The following is a 23915-nucleotide window of genomic DNA, read 5'->3' on the forward strand; positions in this document are numbered from 1 at the left end:
GTTTGGTGGGCAAAACCGGAGCCTTGAGGGACGATGCAGAGTCGGGTGAAAGATAGCTCGCGAGAGCTTCCTCCACCCGAGGCATCGCCCCATAGCCCGCCTCGCGTGCCCCCAGAACATTGGAATAATCCAACACTGGAGGATTGGAAACACGCGAGGAATAGGGCCGTTTCCACGATCTACACACCTCGGTGTGTAGATCCGGGAAAAAAGGCAGGCCCCGGCGAGGTGTTTGAACCCGGTGTGAGAGGAACCGGTCATCCAGCCTGCTGGGTGGCTGGATTTCCGGAGCCTCTTGTGGCCAACTTATATTTAATTTGGCCACTGCCCGGGTCAACACCTCAACCAGCTCCTCTTGGGCGGGTGGATGAAGTGATGAAACAATTCCTGCTTCATCCCCCGCCTCGGTGCCTATTTCCTCCGGCTCCTCGGAACCGGAGAGAACAAGCACCGGACCTCCCACCCCGGGGGAAGAAGCCTCAGAGCGGGCTTCCACACGGGGAGGAAGATCCTCGGAACTGTCAGAGGAGGATCGGGAAAGTGCCGCAGCAGTCCCGAAACCCTCTGACAAATCCCGCTGTGAGCCCCATGATCTGCGACACCGAGCCGCCTCAGCGACTGCGGGTCCAGAACCACGGGGCTCACGAGGCTGGCCGGCCTCATCGAACGCAGCCAGCCAAGAGCGGAGCACCCTGAGCGTCAATTTCTCGCAATGCTCACAAGCGGCTCCCTCGAGAGCCGCTTGGGCATGCTGGACGCCCAGGCAGTGCACACAAAGCAGGTGTGTATCCGAGCCCGTCATAAACCTGGGACACGGATGCACACACTGCTTAAATTCTCTCACTCTCTCACTTTCCATATTTCTTTTTTCTTTTTCACACACTCTCACTGACATACAACAGTAAATAGACAGACAGTTTACAGATAGCGCTTGCTGAAGAGCAATAACTACCGCCATTACGTTCCAGCCCCCCTTTTATACTTCCGGGTATGCCGTCACGATGACGTCATCACGCACGCCAATCGGATTGGCCTAGTTGGCATTCTGGTTTCAGATTCGCTGATGCTAAGGGAGCATCCCCAAAGCGTCGTCCCGATGCAGTGCGAGTTCCCTCGAAAGGGAACTATTCTGCCTGATAAGCACACAATACTGACTGATTTGTTGTGACGAAGAGCTAACAAATACACAACATATAAACAATGTTTACCTGCCATTGCACCGTAAACATTATATAAGCACATTATATAGGGCATGGGCTCTGAAATAGATGTTTACATTGCACAGACCTGTTTAGAAAAGCCAACACACCAGTTAAGCAAGAAAACAAAGACATACAGTATTGAACGCACATTTGATTGCCAGCCATGCACACAGATTGGAAGCAGATGGAAGCGCTGTTTTATTCAGCGGGGGTCCTTGTAGCCTCTGGCCTTTTTATAGCCGTCTATTTCATTGCCTCCCCTGAACATCTAAATATTCTACATCTCGCAATTAAAGAGAAGCATGTGTGGAATATCCACAATGCGTGTGTTCAGGCTCCTAAATAAGGATGTATGTCCCTGTCACATTTACAACCAGCCTTTGAAGCTCCAACTACTTCAAAATGAAATTACTGCCAAACTCTTTCACAGATGTTAAAGTCAAAGCAAAGTATTCCCAGGCCTGTCCACAGGAAATGTGTGTCTGAATGTGCTGTGTGTGTGTAGATGGGTGAGAAAAAGTGTGTGACAGACTGAGAGAGAGAAAGTGAAGGTGTTTTCTGTTTTGATTTGTTTGAGGTTTATTATGACAGGATGTGCTGTTTAACTTTTATTAAATGTTTTTTATATATATATTTTATATCAGCTGATAAGCAAGGATAAGGAATAATAATAATACAATAAATAATTTGGTATTCCAAATTCAATGGGCCTTGACCTCACAGCTAAGATAATATCTACTAACTAAGATACACATGGAGACACGCTTAGCTGTATAGTATACGTAAAAATGTTGTGTCGTATTGCCGTTTCGTCCAGACAGAAACCACTATTTTTTGAAATCGTGTCCCAGAGTGAATATATCTGAAAACGACACCCTTGTGTTTTCGTGTGTACAGCCAATCCGTATATTTTGTGAAACGATGATGTCATCCACGTCTTGTCTTCTTCTCCGTTTTTAGTGCATCTCTGTGGCAATCTATGAGCTAATACTTGCCATTTGTCATTCAAGTTAACATTTAATCAATAACTTAGATATAAAATATATGTAAATTAAATTCAAAGGCATGGATGAGCATCGCCAATTTGTATACAGTATATATACAGACTTCAGTGTGAATATCAGTGACAGTAAAAGTATCCATCAAACTGATAATTGTCGACTATTTTACATTAATATATATGCAATACTTCAAGTATTAATACAGTAAATTCCATATTTATATCCCATCAGGTTGTCGAAAGGTTTTCATAGATAAACACAATAAATGTGAAATCCTAAATAGATTCTTAAGAACAAATTTCCCCTTTCTTATGAAACATGGTTCTTATACATTTGTGTCTTATCCAAACAAAGCAAAGCAGTCTTGATAGCAGTGATGAGGAAATCATCTGCTGTACAGATGAGGTGAGGTGCGGGCAAGAGGGGAGGGGAAACTGCTAATCTATCAGCGAAACAGCCAAACAAAAAGGGTAAAATAACACATTTCAAAGCCATACAGCCTACATCACCTCTCTCTCTAAACATATTCTTTTTCTCTTTCTTCTCTTTCTCACAAAGAAAATGTAAACCGAAAGATCAGACCTGTTACACAGCATACGTATGTTAACCCACTTTAGGACAATTCCTCAAGAAGACAAACATTTGAAAGACACATCATTCTGTTTCTTGGACATAGCTTTTGTGATTTGTGTATGCTCACATCTGTTTTTAAGACAAATCTATAACCGTCTAACAGTATCTAATGTAATTTAAGTGACATGGGTAAAAGACATATAGGCGGAGTTTCACTTTTGTGCTTGGGGGGGCACCTTGGGTATAATTTATATTATTATAAATGATAATAATAATAAATCTCGATAATTTTGACATTGACGAGCGCTGTTAGAGCACTGAGGTAGAGCAGCCTAAAAAAATTACTCATTCTACACTAAAATGATAAGATAAGACAAATACAAAAAAATATGAATTATATATATATATATATATATATATATATATATATATATATATATATATATATATATATATATATATATATATATATATATATATATATATATATATTTTTTTTTTTTTTTTTTTTTTTTACTTTTTTTTTTTTATTCATAGCTCAGACAAAATCATTGGCTCTGGTCTAGTCTCCATCGCTCGCCCCTCCCTTTCGAAGCACATAGAGAAGCTATGGTGGCCGACACAAGACAAAGATGTCGTCATTTTGTCGGAGACAGCAGAGAGTGACTAGCGCTCTATAGGGGGGGACCCGCGCCGCATGATAGAAATGGCTCATTACTAAGGTAATAAAAACATAACGGTTCATTATGTAAGGTCTTTATGCACTACTGAAAACATAGTTTAAATATGCTTTATAAATAAAGGTTGCTGTTATTGTTGTTGTAGTTATGTATATTATATTGCATTTCTCTCAATAGATCCTCCTAAATATTACACACTGCACCTTTAATATATTTTAAAATGTAATTTATTCATTTGATGGCAAGGCTGAATTTTCAGCAACCATTACTCCAGTCCTTCAGAAATCATTCTAAAATTCTAATTTGGTGATCAAGACACATTTCTTATTATTATCAATGTTAAAACTGTTTTATTTTTTGTATAATCTGTGATACATTTATTTCAGGATTCTTTGATATATATAAAGTTTATGATAGATCTATAAATCTTTATAACATTCTAAATAGGGCTGCTCGATTATGGAAAAAATCATAATCACGATTATTTTGGTCAATATTGAAATCACGATTATGTAACACGATTATTTCACATGACTTTGGGAATGTGTTGTATTTATTAAAAAGACACCTTTCAACAATTCAATTGAAATTGTAACATTTGTTGTACTTTTTGAACTATTAAAATAAATAATATAACATATATTCGAATCAAAGTATAAAAGTATTCACGTAAAAATGATAACCACAAATAAATAAGATCAACAATATGGTTCGGCTATGCTTTTCATGTACGTCTAACATTAGTTTTCAGGTACAGAAATGTATCAAATGTAAAATAACATTGCATATTTGAGTGCATAAATTAAAGATTAATCCTACTAAACTTACAAAAGCTATTCAATCAAGAGCGGTGAGTGATGTCCTTGTCTTTTGTTGTTTGACATTAAACAGACAGCAGTAAAGGCTACTGCCCCTTTAAGACCTTGCGTTTTCTTTATCGACTGTATAAAGTTCACTTAAGGCATATACAGACTATGTCTGCTAAGATACTCATCAAGATGGACATGTTGGCATACGTTTTGTGTGAGTTTGTCCGTTTAAGAGCAAGACTTGAAAGAGAACTCAATATTTGCGCGCTGAGAGACGTGTGCGCGCTCTCGGATGAACGCACAGAGACACATTTTCTCACAGCGCGCGCGGCTTCTCATTCTAAACCTAAACCCTAAAGCACTAAACCCGGGTGATGACGGTGAAAACGACTGGTCATATTCGAAAATATGGCAGCACTCGCAATCTCGCATGCATTGAACAAAGTTTACAAAGAGAGAATTATTTGAAAAATATGAAGGAAAAAAAGGACGTTTACACGGCTCCCCTGCTCTCGTCAGTTTTTGTTTCTTTATTAGATTGTCAACTCTGTTTAATTTTCAAGTGGTTAAACAAATTCGTGGTGTTCCCTTGCGTTGCAGCCACTACCATGTAGCAAATCTTAGCATGTTTCTGCTCGTCGTCTGATTCCTCGAAGCCAAACTGTTCCCAGACAACGGAGTTGGTTTTGCCTTTTTTGCTCACCAAACGCTGCTGTAACTGCCCTCCTTCTGCCATCTTTACTCGCGCCGAGTTTTTAAATTCCAGCGGATGATATGCACACGAGACTCACGACCTGAGAGAGATTTGTGGGTTCGGGAGGGGCGGATGTGCGCGTGCGCGTTTCATTCAGAACGCAAGGCAAAATAATCGTTTTTTCTCGATTGTACTATTTTGGTGATCGTTGGGAGGCAAAATCGAAATCGAAATCGAAATTCGATTAATTGCACAGCCCTAATTCTAAATGTCTTTTTTTGCCCATATTGATCAATTGAATGCATCCTTGCTGAATTTGCATTAAGTGCATTTAGATTTAATTATATGCTATAAAGATGTTTTATGCCACAGCACTGATCTGGTCTTCTCTTTAATATTAATAGATCAGCCTGTGTTTCGCTTAAGTGATGTTTAATATTTATACAGTCTTCTAATCATACTGGCGTATTTCTTACTATTGCTGATTTGAACAAGTTTTATTCCACAGCACAGCACAGCATTATGTTTACTGGAACTCCTCCTGCTGCCCTTTCATGTTCTCTCTCTCTCTTGCTCTCTATCGCTGTTTTTTTTGCCAGAGAGACACACATTGAGAGAACAGAGAAACCAAAGCTGAGAAATGCAGTGCCTTAGAGAGCAGAAACTGCTGTCTCATCTTCATGAGAAGAAGAGAAAGAGGAAGAGGGAAAGGGATTTTATTCTAATCTTTCTGATCCTCATATGACCACATGATAACAAAAACTCACATTCTCACTTTACATAACATGAAAGACCCTCTTCCTTTTTAACCTCAAACATCACAACTGAAACCTCAGCTATAAAAATGATTATTTAGTTTTTCTGTATTAGACATTCCGTTTTGATTCCATCCTTTCTTATATCCTGTCCTTTCTACTAAACCCATCGAGCCGTGAATCCATCAATTCAATCAGTCAGGAAGTGTGTGCTCTTGACGCAAGTCTATTACCTCTCAAAGACATACACAAACAGTACCAAAAATGTCAGAGACACACAGGTTTCCATGCCTATGTTGACCAAAGGAGACCATTAATTCAAGATAATTGATTCAGCACACTTCTGCAGTGGAAAAACACATATTTCACAAACGGTCAGGCCATGTATGACACAGCAACAACATCACTGCAGAAATAATGGTTGTATGGGGGAAATAAAAATATTTAAAGAAAAGGTTTGATTTACAAACAGAATGCTACACATTGATCAAAGACTAAAATGTAGTCCTGTCTAATTTGAATATAGATCTCCTAAAACTGATGACGTGAACCACAAAAAGAGAGGGAGAGAGAACAGATGTGGATACCCTATGTATTATTAATGCATTTTCGGTCACTGGAAGATACCACTTTCATCACAAACCTACACTAACCTACATCTACACCTCCAACCTTTTCTGAACAATAAGTATGTACAATACAGTGGGGAAAAGGTGTAGATAGAATAGCTAATTTGCTCATTGAATGCTTATCAAGCATGCATTTATTTGATAAAAAATACAGAAATAAACAGAAATATTGTTAAATATTATTACAATTTAAAAAAGTGGTTCCCTTTCGTTCAGTCACTCCGACGTACGTCAGTGACTGACAAATGGGGGTTTCGCCTAGAAGCCAATTACCTTCGAGGTGTTTAACAGCGCCCAATGGCGTGCCAATGCCATGGGCATGCGGAATTTGCATGCGTAACTCCGCCCCACCTCGTGGGTATATAAGGAAGTACGCTAGCAACATCGCATTATGTTTCTGCTTTGGAGCCAAGAGTATCTCTTCACTCCTTCAAGCCTGCTAACTGAGTCTTTGTCAGCCTTCGAGACGAACAGCTTTCCAGAGGCGTTGGATCTACGGCGCGTTCCAGCGATCGCATACTGCCTGCCTGCTGATCTGCGCAGTGGTCCGTCTGACAGCTGGTGTGTGGTCCCTGGGCGCTTCGGCGTCTCTGCGAAGCTTCCTCTCTAAAAGAGCTTACACGTGGCACGTCCTTTTCAGGATGTCTCGCCCATGTACTTCTGGGTGTGGCCGGTCGCTGACTTCCTCTGATGGGCACAATCTCGGCTTGGTATGCTTGGGCGTTCAGCATGCTCAAGCAGCGTTTGTGGATGAGTCATGTTCCCACTGCGGGAACATGACCATCGCGGTGCTGCGGTCAAGACTCAAGGATCTTCGTAATGAAGTGAGAGTCCCCTCAACCACACCCGATCTACCGTGCCCCCCGTGGCCGGTACTTCGGCTGGTGGTCAGGGTGACCTGAGGGTTACGGTGTGGAACAAAGCCCCGACGCTCATGCCTCGGGCCACACCCCCCTCTAGCGCTCCGCAACCCGCGAGTGTCCAGGCTGAAATCGCGGCGAGCGGAGGTTGCCACCCTACTGGCGAAGGGTGCGATCGAACCTGTCCCTCCAGCCGAGATGAAGTCCGGGTTTTACAGCCCCTACTTCATTGTACCCAAAAAGACCGGTGGGTTAAGACCAATCCTGGACCTGCGCATCTTGAACCGTTACCTACCCAGGCTTCCGTTCAAGATGTTGACAGCGAAACGCCTTTTCGAATGCGTTCGTCTCGGCGATTGGTTTGCAGCGATCGACCTGAAGGACGCCTACTTTCATGTCTCCATCCTACCTCGACACAGACCGTTCCTACGGTTTGCTTTCGAGGGGCGGGCATACCAGTACGCGGTCCTCCCATTCGGGCTATCTCTGTCCCCTCGCGTCTTTACGAAGATTGCCGAGGCAGCCCTTGCGCCCCTACGGCAGCACGGGGTTCGCATCCTGAACTACCTCGACGACTGGCTCATACTGAGTCACTCTCGAGAGCAGGTTTGCGAACACAGAGATCTGGTTCTCCACCACTTAGCCTGTCTGGGCCTTCGGGTCAACTGGGAGAAGAGCAAACTCTGCCCCGTGCAAAGGATCTCTTTTCTCGGTATGGAGATCGACTCGGTCGCCATGTGCGCGCAGCTTACGAGCGAGCGCGCGCAGTCTCTGCTGACTTGCCTCCGTCAAATCGAGAGCAAGAGTGCGGTTCCACTGAAACACTTTCAGAGGCTCCTGGGGCATATGGTATCTGCAGCCGCGGTGACGCCGCTCGGATTGCTACATATGAGACCGCTTCACCACTGGCTTCGCGATCGAGTCCCGAGATGGGCATGGCGGTCTGGCACGCTCCGGGTCCAAATAACCCGGGCCTGCTTACAGACACTCACTCCGTGGTCGAACCTCAGTTTTCTACGGACCGGCGTGTCCTTAGAACGAGTTTCCAGGCATGTTGTTGTATCAACGGATGCCTCCTCCACGGGCTGGGGTGCCATGTGCAATGGACAAGCAGCCGCGGGCTCCTGGACAGGACCCCAGCGCCTTCTGCATGTCAATTGCCTCGAGTTGCTGGCAGTACGGTTCGCCCTGCACCGCTTCCGAGCGTTGCTGAGGGGTCAACACGTACTTGTCCGGACAGACAACACGGTCACTGTAGCGTACATCAACCACCAGGGCGGTCTACGCTCCCGCCGTATGTCTCAACTCGCCCGCCATCTCGTTTTATGGAGTCAGAAGCACCTGAGGTCCCTTCGTGCTATCCACATCCCGGGAGAACTGAACCGTGCAGCCGACGAGCTCTCACGGATTCAGCCACTTCCTGGAGAATGGAGACTCCATCCCCAGACGGTCCAGCTGATTTGGGAACAGTTCGGCGACGCACAGGTAGATCTGTTTGCCTCCCACGACTCTTCCCACTGCAGCCTGTACTATTCCCTGACCGGGGGAAGGCTCGGCACGGATGCACTGGCGCACAGCTGGCCCCAGGGCCTACGCTTATATGCGTTTCCCCCAGTGAGCCTTCTCGCACGAGTACTGTGCAAGATCAGGGAGGACAAGGAGCAGGTTATGTTGGTCGCCCCGTATTGGCACGGCCAGACCTGGTTCTCAGAACTGCTACTCCTTGCGACAGCCCCTCCCTGGCCTATCCCTCTGAGACTGGACCTCCTCTCTCAGAGACGGGGCACCCTATGGCATCCGCGTCCAGCGCTCTGGAAGCTCCACGTGTGGCTTCTGGACGGGACACGGCAGGTTTGAGTGGCCTGCCACCTACGGTGGCCGCCACCATCACTTCCGCTAGGGCAGAGTCTACACGACACCTCTATGCGTTGAAGTGGAACCTCTTCGTCACCTGGTGCTCTTCCCGCCAAGAAGACCCCTGGAAATGCCCGATCGGGTCCGTGCTTGAGTTTCTCCAAGAGGGGCTGGAGCGAAGGCTGTCTCCCTCCACCCTGAAAGTGTATGTGGCTGCAATATCTGCCCATCACGACCTCTTGGGAGACAAAAAGGTAAGTCAGCACGACCTGATCATCAGGTTCCTGAGGGGGGCGAGGAGACTGAATCCTCCTCGCTCTCCTCTCGTTCCCTCTTGGGACCTCTCAGTAGTCTTAAGTGCTCTGCAGAGGCCTCCCTTTGAGCCTTTGCGGTCAGCCGATATTAAGTTTCTGTCGATGAAGAGGGCTCTGCTGACCGCATTGGCCTCTCTCAAGAGGGTCGGGGACCTGCAAGCATTTTCGGTTGACGAAGCGTGCCTAGAATTCGGGCCGGCTAACTCTCACGTGATCCTGAGACCCCGGCCTGGATATGTGCCCAAGGTTCCTACCACTCCCTTCAGAGATCAGGTAGTGAACCTGCAAGCGCTGCCTTTGGAGGAGGCAGACCCAGCCTTGGCATTGCTCTGTCCAGTACGCGCTCTCCGCGCTTACGTAGACATGACGCAGTGTTTCAGGACCTCAGACCAGCTCTTTGTCTGTTATGGTGGAGAGCGGAAGGGAAGAGCTCTCTCAAAGCAGAGGTTGTCTCACTGGATAGTGGACACCATTGTTTTGGCTTACCAGCAGCAAGGTCGACCATGTCCCCTTGGTGTGAGGGCACACTCCACCTTCGGCTGGTACCCTAGAGTTTCCCATATGCAGCCCGCAGCGGGTCATATGTGTACTCTCTAAGTCCTCCCCACGGGTAGGCATCTTGGCATTCCCTCACTGGGATATGCTTCCCAGTGTACCTTGGTAATCCTGTGATAAGTGGGAGTCCTACGGCCTTAAGTGGCGGGATCTCACACTTACGCAGGGCACTGGACGACAGCTGAGTGGCGCGGTTATATTGGAACCCCCATTTGTCAGTCACTGACGTACGTCGGAGTGACTGAACGAAAGGGAACGTCTCGGTTACGTATGTAACCCTCGTTCCCTGAGGAGGGAACGGAGACGTACGTTCTTCAGCCACGTCAGCTGTGCTGCTGGAACGCGGAGTTCAGATATTGGCTCATAATGCGATGTTGCTAGCGTACTTCCTTATATACCCACGAGGTGGGGCGGAGTTACGCATGCAAATTCCGCATGCCCATGGCATTGGCACGCCATTGGCCGCTGTTAAACACCTCGAAGGTAATTGGCTTCTAGGCGAAACCCCCATTCGTCAGTCACTGACATACGTCTCCGTTCCCTCCTCAGGGAACGAGGGTTACATACGTAACCGAGACGTTTTACATTTTAATATACTTTAAAATATAATTTATTTCTGTGATGCAAAGCCAGATTTTCATCAGCCATTACTCCAGTCTTCAGTGTCACATGATCCTCTAGAAATTCTAATATGCTGATTTATTATCAATGTTGGAAACAGTTGTGCTGCTTAATATTTTTTTGTTTTTAGGATTCTTTGATGAACAAAAAGTTTAAAAAGTACAGCATTTATTTAAAATAGAAATCTTTTGTAATAAATCAGCACATTGGAATGATTTCTGAAGGATCATGTGACTGAAGACATAATGCATGAGTAATGATGCTGAAAATTCAGCTTTGCATCACAGAAATAAATTATATTTGAAAGTATATTCAAATAGAAAAACATTATTTTAAACTGTAATAATATTTCACAATATAACTGTTTTTCATTTAAATTTAATTTACAAAAAATGTGTTTTACTACAATGTAATGAAATTGATTATGTCAAACTTTTGCATTTTTGTATGATATTGTGCAATGCTTTAAAAAGTCATGGAATACCAATGTGTAAACCCACTTGGAAGAAGGGAGTGAAAAGGCCAGATCTTTTCAAACGTGTATTCTGCAAGCTAATGGATGAATGTGTATCTGAAATACGTAGGTGTTGTCACATGCTCACTCAGCAGAGCGCCAGATGGCCTGTTTCTCAGCGCGTCCCAGCCCCCGTGGCAGACGGCACTACGTGCTAATTCTTCTACTCATCCTCTTCCTCATCTGACTGAGCACAGGGAAGCGCATGGCTCATGGTGCTAAGCTGATCTGTCTCCAGGGCAACAGCTATTTCTGCCCATGCCGTAACACTCAACACTAGCAGCACCCGACTCAGAGCCGCCTGACGATGGGGCCTCTCTTTGATATCCCATTCTCTCGCATCTGTACGCTGCTGCTGCTGAGGTGCAGCTGGTTGCCTGTAGCTACAGGGTGTGGGTGGTGCTGGAAACTCATCTGGTAGCAATAAAAGACTTAATGCAATGAGTCATATCTACGCAAACACACATACAGAGAGCCAACCATACTATTTAAGGAACAGGGGCCCGGCCTCTACCTTTTAGGATAAAGGCTCTTACTGCTCCTACTGGTCTCACTCGTACACATGAAAACACAAATGAACACACATGTGTTCCTTCACTCTCTCACACACATATACACACAGATCTCCACATTAGCACAAACTGCACAAGACTGAATCAGCTATGCTTAGTCAACAATAATAGAAATTAGGGATGCAACAATACAGTTAGTCCGCGGTTCAATACATACCTCGGTTTTTAACCATGGTTTTCGGTTCGGTTCGGTTCGGTTCGGTTCGGTTCGGTTCTAATGGCTTGTCACATCTGTTTTTTGCTATTCTATTCTTAGGCAACAGGAACAGCAAGAGGTTAAGGAGAAAAAAGGCTATTTTTTATTGCAATACTCTTTCTTTATTTTACTTAAAAGAATTGAAAACCCTTACTTAAACTTAAAACTTTACTTTAAAAAAAACCCTTGTACACATTGCTAGTGTATTGTAAAATATAAAATAAATATATATAAAGATTTACACTGGCAGAATTACAACAGTAGTACAGCATAAATTGAATAATTGAATAGAAATTGAATAAATAAATGTAAAAATAAAACACTACATAGACTTCACAATAAAATATACATTGATTCTTATTAAAGCTACTGTATTCGTTTTTTCAGTCAAGAGCAGCGAGTGATTTTCTCTTTGTCTTTTGTTGTTGTATTAACATTAAACAGATAGTTTATTAAAAAATGAAAATTCTTTCATAGAGAAATGAATACAGGTTTGGAACAATATTAGAGTGAGTAAATAATGACATCATTTTAGAGGTGAACTGTCTCTTTAAGGACGGCGTGCTCACTACTGCTCTGTTGTCCATTTAAGACCTCCGTGCATCTAATATACAGACACACGCGATTTTACTTTCACTTTAGACATAACCGACTGTGTTTGTGTTTACCTTGTGTGTATTTGACAGTATTAACGCAGTAAGACGACTACTTAGTTCAGTAATCACGTGTTCAAGGCTTTGAATCGCATGCAAATCATGAACTTTCTTGATTGTGAATATCTATATTGTTCCGTGAGTATAACTCTACCTCTAACGTGTGATATGAATGTATGTCGCGTTGTTCAGTAGGCTATTGGGATGGAGGCAAATCATAGCATTTGTAGAAAAATTATTATTTAATGAAAATCCGAAAAACCGCAATTCACAAGCGCGTATTGAACCGTGAATGCCGTACCGAACGGTTCAATATTATATTGAGAATTGTGGCATCCCTAATAGAAATGTCTTTTTTTTTAAATATATGTCCAGGAACTACAGCTGAAAATGAGATGTAATAATAGCTGAACTGGCCTTTACAGAAATGTTGGTATCACTTTATAAGGTTCAATTAGTTAAACCTTTGGGTGCAATGCACAATTTCCCTAGCCTGACAAGCCAGACCCACATCAAGATGTTGGGTCTGGGAACACACCATTGGCAGGGCTCAATCCGAGGGGCGGGATAAACGGTTGTCTTTCAAATTCCCTCTGCACGCAATAGGATAGCGCTACAACCAACCAGAGCAACGAAGAAGGTGAAGCGGAGCTAGTTGATAGATTAAACTTTCGCCGTATCCGGTCGGCAAAACTCCGAACACATCTTCCTTTCTTAAGAATGACTTCAGTGCCGTTCTTTGTTCTTTTCTCAAAGAAAAGCTTAAAGGGTTAGTTCACCCAAAAATGAAAATTATGTCATTAATTACTCACCCTCATGTCATTCGACACCCGTAAGACCTCCGTTCATCTTCGGAACACAAATGAAGATATTTTTGTTGAAAGCTGATGGCTGAGAAAGGCTTCAGATAGGCCTCCATTGGCATTCAGTACATTGACACTTCCAAGATCCATGAAAGGCACTAAAAACGTTGTTACAAAGTCCATCTCACTACAGTGGCTCTACAATAATTTTACGAAGCGACGACAATAGTTTTTGTGCGCAAAAAAAAATCAAAATAACGACTTTATTCCACAAGTTCTTGTCTTTCGTTTTGGCCTCTGCCGTGAACTCAAGAAGCACCACGACGCATGCGCGAGAATATGACGTAGCGCCGGCGTTCGGGAATCCATGAAATGCACACTTTAGTCCCATTTTGAGCACTACGCCGAGACCTAAAGCACAATCAATGTAGAATTCAACAGCTTAGATACGGCGCGTCTTCCTCTGCTTGTAAACAAATCTCCTCCTCGCTTCCGGGTCATGTGTCCGAACGTCGGATCTGCGTAATATTCTCGCACATGCGCCGTGGTGCTTTGTGAGTTCACGTCCGCGCCGACCGGATACGGCGAAAGTACACGGAAGACAAGAACTTGTGGAATAAAGTCGTTATTTAGATTTTTTTTTGCGCACAAAAACTATTGTCATTGCTTCGTAAAATTATTGTAGAGCCACTGTAGTGAGATGGACTTTGTAACGTTTTTAATGCCTTGTGAGTGTGAATGTACTGAATGCCAATGGAGGCCTATCTGAAGCCTTTCTCAGCCATCAGCTTTCAACAAAAATATCTTCTTTTGTGTTCCGAAGATGAACGTAGGTCTTACGGGTGTCGAACGACATGAGGGTGAGTAATTAATGACATAATTTTCATTTTTGGGTGAACTAACCCTTTAACTCCAAGTCTTCTAGAGTTGTGGCCAAAGCCGATTCGAAAGACCGCTGTTCGCCAGCTTCTTTGTTTACGAGTAGCACGAAGAACCGCGGCAACTCTGCCGTCATTACGTTAAGCCCGCCTGCCGACTCTATACATGATGTGATTGTCCCAACAAGAGTTTGGTTTTTCCAGCTCGCAAGCCAACGGATAGTTGCTAGACGACCTTGGCTGCAAATTAGATTTGCTGCCGCTAGGGTGCTTCTAGATTTCTAGGCTATTTTTCTAGGCTAAGATTATAATAGAATAACATTTTATTATTTATTAAAGGGATGTTTTTTAATTGTATAATCTTTTTATTTATTTATTATTTTTTTTAACTTTCTTGATTATATTTTTTCATTAATTTATTCACCTTTGAATGTTAATAATACATTAGTATATTGAAATCGACATTAACCTAGATTAATAAATACTTTAACAGTATTCTTCATTGTTAGCTATCCAATGTATTAACTAATGTTTTTTTTGTTTTTTTTACTTTAATCTAAACAGAATGAAGTAAATTATAGGGTAAAGATACAGTAGGTGCTTGTTTTATCTATTCAAGTTAGAATATCTCTGAGGAAATTGATTATACAGTCAACAACATCAGAGACATTTTACTATAAACTCTAAAAGGTCTGTATAAACATAAAACCACTTACAAACACTGGAACCAGAACACAAATAATCATAAATGAACACTCCTAAATAATTGATGCACCTCTGTGTAGGTTTCAGTATGAGGTGTTCAGTAACTAGCTTAAAGGAGTAGTTCACTTTAAAAGGAAAATTACCCCATGATTTACTCCCCCTCAAGCCATCTTAGGTGTATATGACTTTCTTCTTTATGATGGACACAATCAGAGTCATATTAACAAATATCCTGACGCTTCCAAGCTTTATAATCTTGGAAGAGAGAGGATATTTATTAATTTAACTCAGATTGTGTCCATCATAAAGAAGAATGTCATATACACCTAAGATGGCTTGAGGGGGAGTAAATCATGGGGTAATTTTCATTTTAAAGTGAACTAATCATTTAATCCGTTAGCCTAATTCCGGACTGTAAATGGAAAAGATCCAAAATCCAAATAGAGCACACTAAATGAACTATGTGAACTAAATGAATATACATATAGCTTCGGATCAAGGATTTAAAACCATAGTAGCCTACACAGGCCTACGGAACACAAATTAAATGATAGTATGAATATTACTTGTGTAAACATGTATCTTAAACATGCATCATATTTAAGCCTGTATTGCTCAAACCTTAAAGGGATAGTTCACCAAAAAATGAAAATTACCCCATGATTTACTCACCCTCAAGCCATCCTAGGTGTATATGACAATCTATTAAAAAATATCCTGGCTTTTCCAAGCTTTATAACGCAGTGAATGGCCGCCCAAACTTTGAAGCTCAAAAAAGTGCATCCATCCATAATAAACGTACTCCACATGGCTCCAGGGGGTTAATAAAGGCCTTCTGAAGACAAATATCCATATTATTTTTTTAACTTTATAAAGTAAAATATCTTGCTTCCGGCAGACCGCCTTTTGTATTCATATCCATACTTCAGGTGAACTATCCCTTTAATTACATGTGCAACAATTAAGAAAATGGCAGCGTAGGCCTATAAAGTGTGCTCAGCAAAAATACTGATTTTATTCCAGTGCTCTTTAGAATCTGATTGGTCAATAACTAGCCTACATTCAGCAATCAGAGATTTGTCCATCATCTGGGCAACCTCTTTCATTGTTGTACAGACTATTTAAGTAAGCTGATAATTTACTAAATAATATATAACCAATAGGCTACGTGTATTTGTTTATTTGGTAAGAAGACATAAGCCGTGTAATTGAGTCTGTAATTGATCCGCAAATACAGATTCATACAGCAACCTTCGCAAAATGGCGTCCACGCGCACAGTGAGCTGCTGTCATCACAACTCTGAGAGCGCGCAGACACACCAACGCGCACCTGCGCGTCACAGCGCGCAGAGATAAGACATCAACGCGATGAAACACTTGCAATATGATCAAATAAGAGACAGTGCACACCATTGTGAAGATGCAAAATAGTCTCTAATGCAGACCCTGTTGAATTTCAATAGGCTATTAAAGACATTTTAGCACTTTAATTTTTAAATCATAAATTTCAATGGCCATACAGTGGATGCCTCCGTTCGATACGCGGGAGCAGAATTTTTTTCGCCTAATTTATGAACCTCCCATACAGTATGAGATGGATGTGCTCATTTTAAGAATATTTTTTTTCGTCTGCAAGAGGTTAAAACGTGAAATACTTTTAAAGAAAAACGGATTTAATTGGAAGGGTGACTGTCATCTGAGAATCCCCTTTATTGATTTGCTGTTGATTAATGGCCTGATCTAATTTCACGAAGAATAGATAAACATGGCGCGAATGCTTATGCTGCTCTATAGAGCTTCACTGGTTAATGCTATGGCGGTCTTCTTATTATAATCTGGCATAATTAATGATCATCTCTCACCAGGCTCATGGATGCCAGGGTTGTCGCTCATCTCCAGCACGAGCAGCTCTCGGCCCTCGTAACTCTCCCCCACCGTGTAGATGCGGGTGATGGAGGGGCACTGCAGCCACACGGACACCAGCGCTTTCCGCATCTCTTCATATCGGTGGTACTCAAACGAGATACCTCCTTCGCCCGCAGCATCCCCGCCCGAGGCCAGGGCCAGCATCAGCAAAGCCCCGCAAAACACCGCCGCCGTCATCTCTCCCGTCTCTCGAAACACTCGACACTTGTCTCTTATCGCGTATTTCTATTCTGTCTCTCTTAGCACTGCTGTCTGTCTGTCTTTTCTTTCCTGTCTGTTTCTCTCTTTCTCGTTTTCTGTGTCGTGCCCCGTATGGAACCGCAGAACTGATGCGTGGGCGCGAGTCCTGACTAGACTACCTGTGTAGCCGCGGGCACGCGCGTGAGATAGCGGACGTGAGCGCGAACCGCGAAGCTGCTGAAAACTCAAGATTACACACGATAAATCGGTGAACGCGCACGGTGCTACCCCTGCAGGGGCGTGGTTTATGTAATGACGATTTTGTATAAAGTATCCAATCGTCATATTAAATTAAAAGTACCGTGGATACACATTTATGGATATTAACTCAATATTAGTATTAACATAACTATAATAAGCATTTACTGATATATCAAAAGTGCAGGTATATTTTATAAATAATGGCACAGCTGATTGTATGAGAGTTGATGGAGTCTGTCAATAAAACATTTAAATATTAGCATTAACAAACTTTATAAGGACTGATTGTTCACAAAAAAAAACAAAACAAAAAAAAAACATAATTTAATCTCATGTTGTTACGAATCTATATGCAGATGTATTCTTCTTCTTCTGTCCTGGCTTTAATCTTGGTAAATAATAGTTTTATAGATAAAACTATTTTTTTTATATTTAAAAATGAACTTAATGGACCATAACAATATATTAATTAATATATGACAATGATGCCTATGTAGCCTAAACTAAACTCCTAATTCAGTACTCTAATACTGTCATTATTTATGTTGAAATTTCATACTTGTGAAGTAGAAGTATAAATATCATTAGCTACTACATAAACTGGTAGTAATATGCAGCTACTAGGGTCATAGACTAGGACAAAAATTAGTTAATGGCCATATTAATAATCATTTACTTTATGATAATGTCTCTAGAGGGATCCCTAGATCATCTGACGTTACTTAAACACACAAAAACAAATAAATATATACTAATATGAATATAATCTGTAATTATATAATGAAGGGAGATTGTTTAAAAAAAATGCATACATACCATATTTACATGGTTCATGTCCCAAACACCATGGTAATGGCCCTTTTTGTTACGTTGTTGTATGGCATGTGTAATGTAAAGTGCGAAGAGTGTAGGTGAGGTGAGTCTATTTTTGGAAACACAGTAATCAAATAAATAAAAAAAATCACAATTTTTGGTTCCGATCTAGGGCGCCCCTTGCTGCCCACCCAACAACCTTGCAGGTGGTGCCATACTTCCAGCTTCATATGGTCCACTTGCCTAACCCCAACTTCTAAAATGACAAATTTAAACTGCAACTATATAATGAACAGAGATTTAGTTTGAAATCCTTCAGAAAAAGTAGATTCAAAGGAACCGAATTGATCAAAAGATTCAATCATGAATCTTTTTTGGAACAGCTTTTGCGCTGTTCAGTTGCATATGTAACGAAAGTGTGGAGAAATTTTTAAAAGTAAAACTATCAAGTGTCAACAAAAATATTTATATATTGAAGTGGAAATTTAAAAAAAAAAAAATACTCAAGTACACTAACAAAGTATTTGTACTTTGTGGACTTGTGTACATTGAGGATAAAGGCGTCGTCTACCCACTCTATATGACACTTTACATACTGTAATATGTATCTGCAACTGCCTATCTACCTCATATATACAGTGTATATATATATATATACATATATATATATATTTTGTTTTGAGACTGTCTATACACCACACATGGCACTTGACTTTACACATTACAATATGTATATCCAGGACTGTCTACTTACTCATATGGCACAATACATATTGTAATTTGTATATTTTGTTGTGGGACAGTACCCACCTCATTTGGCACTTTATATGCTGTAGTATGACATTTGACTTGTACGATGATTTTACAGGAGCACAACCGCAGAGTCAGCTGTTTCCGTTAATTTGTTTTTATTGTTGTCTTCAAATTAAAAAGCTAACACCTCATTTAGCTTTCTCCCATATGAACCATAAAACTATTTTTTTCACTACTATTTTCTTTCATTCAAGTCCCTTCTAAAAAGCATATTTATATGCTCCGAGTGGTCACTGAGGAAAGTTATAAAATCTTTACAGGAATTCTGCAAAAATAATCAGGAAAGGCAACAAAGCAAAAAAAGCCATTACAAAAATAAGAATTTAAAACATTGCATCATTGTTAAGGTGAAAGTAAAGTGCTTTTGAGGAATGATGTCATCACTTGAAACAGATGAATGTATAATAATTGAGAGCACAGAACACAGGCAGAAATCCTTTAATTCCTAACAAACAGTCCATTGGAGTACTGTGATCGGTGATCTGTGAGGTGTGTTTTCCCTTTTTAGAGGCACATTGCTTTAAGAACCTGGCATTGATTTGAATCCACTCGGTCCAATTTTAAATACTTTACAGCGAGTGTGTGCAATGCAAAAGCATCAGACCAACCAAAGCCCACACAGGAGTCCATGAGAGATGGATCATTCTAGGTGATGATGAAGCATCAGTGTATGTAAGAGAAATCTCTGTCAATCAGTCGCTCTTCACAGCTTTATGATGTGTGTAATGTTTGTTAAACTGGGAGTCAGTGTTGAAAAGCCTGTCCCACCAGGTGAATGTAGATCCATAGTTGCCAACAAAATTCATGTGGTGGAAGTCATGGAAACGAGCTCCAGCGTAGAATGGTATCAAATGTAGGGGGTTCAGAGGAATGTCGTAACCACTAAAGAGAGGGCAAATGAAGGAACGTCAAAAAACACATACATTCTAGAAAGATAAATGATATGATCAAAAAAGTATTATAAAATATTTGATCAGGATATATTTCCACGCGAAATATAGTTTAATCATATAAAACTCAATCCATCGGTCCTGGAGAGTCATAGACCTGCAGAGTTTAGCTCCAACCCTGTTCAGGTGTGTCTGATTAGGGTTAGAGCAAAACTCTGCAGGACTGTTGGTGCGTTCCAATTCGCATACTATCTGTCCTAAATAGTATTCGAAAATAGAATTAGTGTCTCAAATCGTAGTATTTTGTCTACTATTTCCGGTTAGAATTCGAAGTGCAGATCGATGCACACTCTGACCCATTGCGAGCTGGACAAAGATTCGATTAGAACTACAAATATGGATAAAAAGTTAACAAAAACTACAAATATGGCAGATGTGTGCGAGTAGAGAAGTTTAGATAAAGGGGTTTGAGCGAATAATTATCAGTATCTAACGAAAATATATTTATTTAATGTTATCCACATTATATTTAATCTGCATCAGCATTGTGAACTTTTTTTAATGATACGTCTGGCCATTAACTTTTAAATGCGTCATTGTATTTAAATTGCAAACACATGAGGAGAGTCTCTACATGAAAGGCCCATGAATGGCAAATCAACGTAGGAACTTAAATTAAATTGAATGTGGAGGATTTTAACTGTGACAAGATGATTGACAGGGCATTAACTAAGCGACAGAGTTTTACTTTAAAGATATATTAAATCCACACTTATGTCCCAAAGCTTGCATACTCTTCTGCTATATTATACACTCAAAAGTATGTACTTTTTCTTCACAAAAAGAGTACATATTTTAGGTTGTGGGATAAATAGGCGAATTGGGGCGCAGCATGTGGCTCTCCAGGACTGACATTGGTGACCCCTGATCTAGTGTATCAAATAAATAAATTTGTAATATAGTGCCCCCTAGCGTTGCAATACGTTATTATCAGCATAACCGTGTTGACATAGCAAAATGTACTGATCCAAACCACGGCAAGACAAGTCCTCATTCAATTGCATTGTGTGCACTGAGCTTACCTGTGAACATCAATGGTTTCAAGCAGCCGGAATGTGACCCAGGCCCAGAGCAAAATCACGTGATTGCAGAAGACCATGATGCCAATAAAGAATCCAGCCCCCAGAATCAAAGTCTCAGCAGGGTGGGCATATTCTGCCTGCATGCCAAATGGAGCCTAACATACACACACACAAAAAAGATGATAGATCAACTATCATTATTAAGACAATAATTAAATAAAAATTAAGAGTTAAAGGGTTAGTTCAACCAAAAATCAAAATTAGACCATGATATACCCTCAAGTCATCCTAGGTGTATATGACATTCTACTTTCAGACGTTATATTAAAAATGTTCTGGTATTTCAAAGCTTTATAATGGCAGTGAATGGTTGTGTTGTTTTTGAAGTCCATAAAAGTGCATCTTTCCATCATTTAACTGCTCCACACGGCTCCGGGGGGTAAATAAAGGCCTTCTGAAGTGAAGTGGCGCATTTGTGTAAGAAAAATATCCATATTAAAACTTTATAGACTAAAAAAACTAGCTTCTGGCGGCCACCGGTACGCAAGTCGACTTGCGCTAAAAGAGTAACCTCTGACGCGATGTATAGGAGCATCGCAAGTTTTTTTTTGCTATCCACTGCGCTTCTGCTAGTTATTTTAGTCTATAAAGTTAAATATTGATACACAAATGGTGTTACCCCCCGGAGCTGTGTGGAGCAGTTATATGATGGATAGATGCACTTTTATGGACTTCAAAAACAACTCAACCATTCACTGACATTATAAAGCATATTTACATTTTTAATATATCTCTGAAGAATGTCATATACACCTAGGATGACTTGAAGTTGAGGGTGAGTAAATCATGGTCTAATTTACATTTTTGGGTGAACTAACCCTTTAAGGCACGTTCACACCAAGAACGATAGCTATAAAGATAACAATAGGCTATCTATATTAGCGTCGACACTCACGGATGATAACGTTCTGTTTATTATAAGCATGTAATGCAGTTTTGTCATCTAAATGCTCAAGCTCTTTAAAGCAGGATGGATCCAATGTTAATCATCTGTAAAAAATCATTGTGAAAGTGCCACCGGTGAACGGACCGAGGGATACCACCCCAATGGGGGAAAAAAGAACAAAACAAACTTCTACAAGCCTATCTTGTCTGACTTAAAGTTCCCCTTAATCTGCACGTTGTGTATGTATTTGTGAGAATGTGAGTAACTTACAGTAAAGTCATGATGGACTTTATGAATGTACTTGTAGATTCTGCGATGATGTAGGGCTCGGTGAAGGAAGTAATGCCATGTGTCCTCGATTACTGCACAACCAAAACACTGGGCCAATAAATAAGGCCTGAAATGGAGAGATCATAAAAATCAAAACAAGGCCCCCTTGCTTCAAAAAAAATTTAGTTAAAGCCACAGTACAACCTCAGGATTTTGACTGTAACTTTACAGACCTGTTATCACAGAATTCATCCTATTTTAATCACTTTATAATGCGAGAGAGGTGTTCTCACCAGCGAGTCATGGAGTCCCAGTCATAAGGGATGCCGAAGAACTCAGTAAAGTAATATGTCCCGCAGATGAGCGGTAGCTGGATACAGAAGTGATTAAACAGCAGCATCTTAAAGCACTTCCACTGTCTCTCCCATGTCTCTGGTTTATCCTGCAAACACAACGACAAAATCGTATATGAGAAGTTAATAAAACATTATTTTTAACAAGAAAAGAAAAAAAAATCCTTTGATTCCACATACCGGTTGGATTTTATACTTCTGCATGAAAGGGAGGAACTGAAAGACGAATCCAGGCAAACAGAACAGGAAATAGATGAATTCATGGACGATGAGCGAGCCCCAGGTGGCGATCTGGAATTTGCTGTAGTTCTGCAGCATGTGGTTCCAAGCGTGCTCCAGAGGTTCCTGCAGCGGATTTGCTGGAAGATATGAATCCACATATTCCACCGCCAGAAATGCAGAAGACAGAATGTTGGCTGTGCCGTTCACCTCCATGGCAGCGAGTCAGTTGGACTCTCCAAATGAGTAACTGTATAAAACACATGACACACAATAGAGATCAATGACTATCTCAGAATGAGGCTTGCCTGAAGAACAGGTAGTTCATATGGAACTGCATCACGTCAGGACAGGGTTACACCAAAAATATGAATAGGAGTTACAGCTAGGTATGTTCATAAGCCTCTGAGAGAGTCTAAGTCTAGTCTTTTGACACTAGTCCAAGTTTTTCAAGGCTTTGGTCGGTTTCTGAGTCAAGTTTCAAGTTCATTTTCTTTTCAAATTATAGTTCCAAAGATGAGTTTAACTTGAAGTAAAAGTCAAGTCGAGATGAGTTTGATCTCTGGTTACATCCAAATGTTGCTCGTCAATCGTTTACCAATTTAAATTCATTTATATACCTTTAAATGATGCACATTTTTGGTGACAAATAAAAGAGAATTTTAAAATGAACACATTTTAACGGTGAGATTTCACATAATATTCAAATGATTAAATATGCATGATAATATTTTGCTAGCCAGAATAGACTAAATAAGCTGGTCTGGTTGCATAACCATAAATAATCATCTACAAATGCGTAAAGATTACAGAGACACTAGGTATTTTGGTCATATTATTGTATGTTCGTGTCTGTTAAATCACAATTACAATCATAACCCATAAACATTTTATTATCTCTCAAAAGCAACTATGTATTGAGATAATTTCCCAAACAACAAATGCACTATGTAGTCCATTGTTTACATGCTAAGCGTGTGTTTACATTGTTCTGCAGCTGTAACTGTAACTCTAACTAGGGCAGATGAAAGAGTGCAAATATATAACGTTAAAGAACATTATAACAAATATCCTATTATATGATTCTGGATTTCAGCACGAACGTGTTGTTGACTCACCTGTGAGAAGCTCTCCTTCTACCTGCGCTGGCAGTATATGGTCGCTTTTAATGTATTAGAACTTTACATAGGACCATTGGCCGAGACAAGAGGAGACGGTGTGTGCGGGCAGAGGCTGGACGCTGATTGGCTGTGACAAGAAGGAGACTGACGTATAAGGGCAGGGACGGCGGCCT

At 41.2% G+C, this 23915-nt stretch overlaps 2 protein-coding genes across 2 annotated transcripts in view; both read right to left on the reverse strand.

Moving 5' to 3' along the window:
* Nucleotides 1–17274, reverse strand: part of cpe (carboxypeptidase E) — a 32999-nt gene extending 15725 nt beyond the window's left edge. Inside the window, exon 1 of the mRNA XM_079811403.1 lies at nucleotides 16731–17274. Coding sequence (XP_079667529.1) covers nucleotides 16731–16971 — 241 coding nt within the window. The 5' untranslated portion in view covers nucleotides 16972–17274. The remainder of the gene's footprint in view (nucleotides 1–16730) is intronic.
* Nucleotides 17275–18942: 1668 nt separating this feature from the next.
* On the reverse strand, nucleotides 18943–23867 carry msmo1 (methylsterol monooxygenase 1). The gene is made up of 6 exons (XM_079811404.1): nucleotides 23740–23867; nucleotides 22583–22871; nucleotides 22343–22491; nucleotides 22050–22176; nucleotides 20834–20988; nucleotides 18943–19743 (listed from the first exon to the last, which is right to left on the reverse strand). The coding sequence occupies exons 2-6, from the start codon at nucleotides 22835–22837 to the stop codon at nucleotides 19554–19556; spliced, it is 876 nt and encodes a 291-aa protein (XP_079667530.1). The 5' UTR covers nucleotides 22838–22871; nucleotides 23740–23867; the 3' UTR covers nucleotides 18943–19553.
* Nucleotides 23868–23915: the final 48 nt, after the last annotated feature.

This window comes from Gobio gobio (genome assembly GCF_949357685.1).
Source record: "Gobio gobio genome assembly, chromosome: 3".
Classification (NCBI taxonomy): Eukaryota; Metazoa; Chordata; class Actinopteri; order Cypriniformes; family Gobionidae; genus Gobio; species Gobio gobio.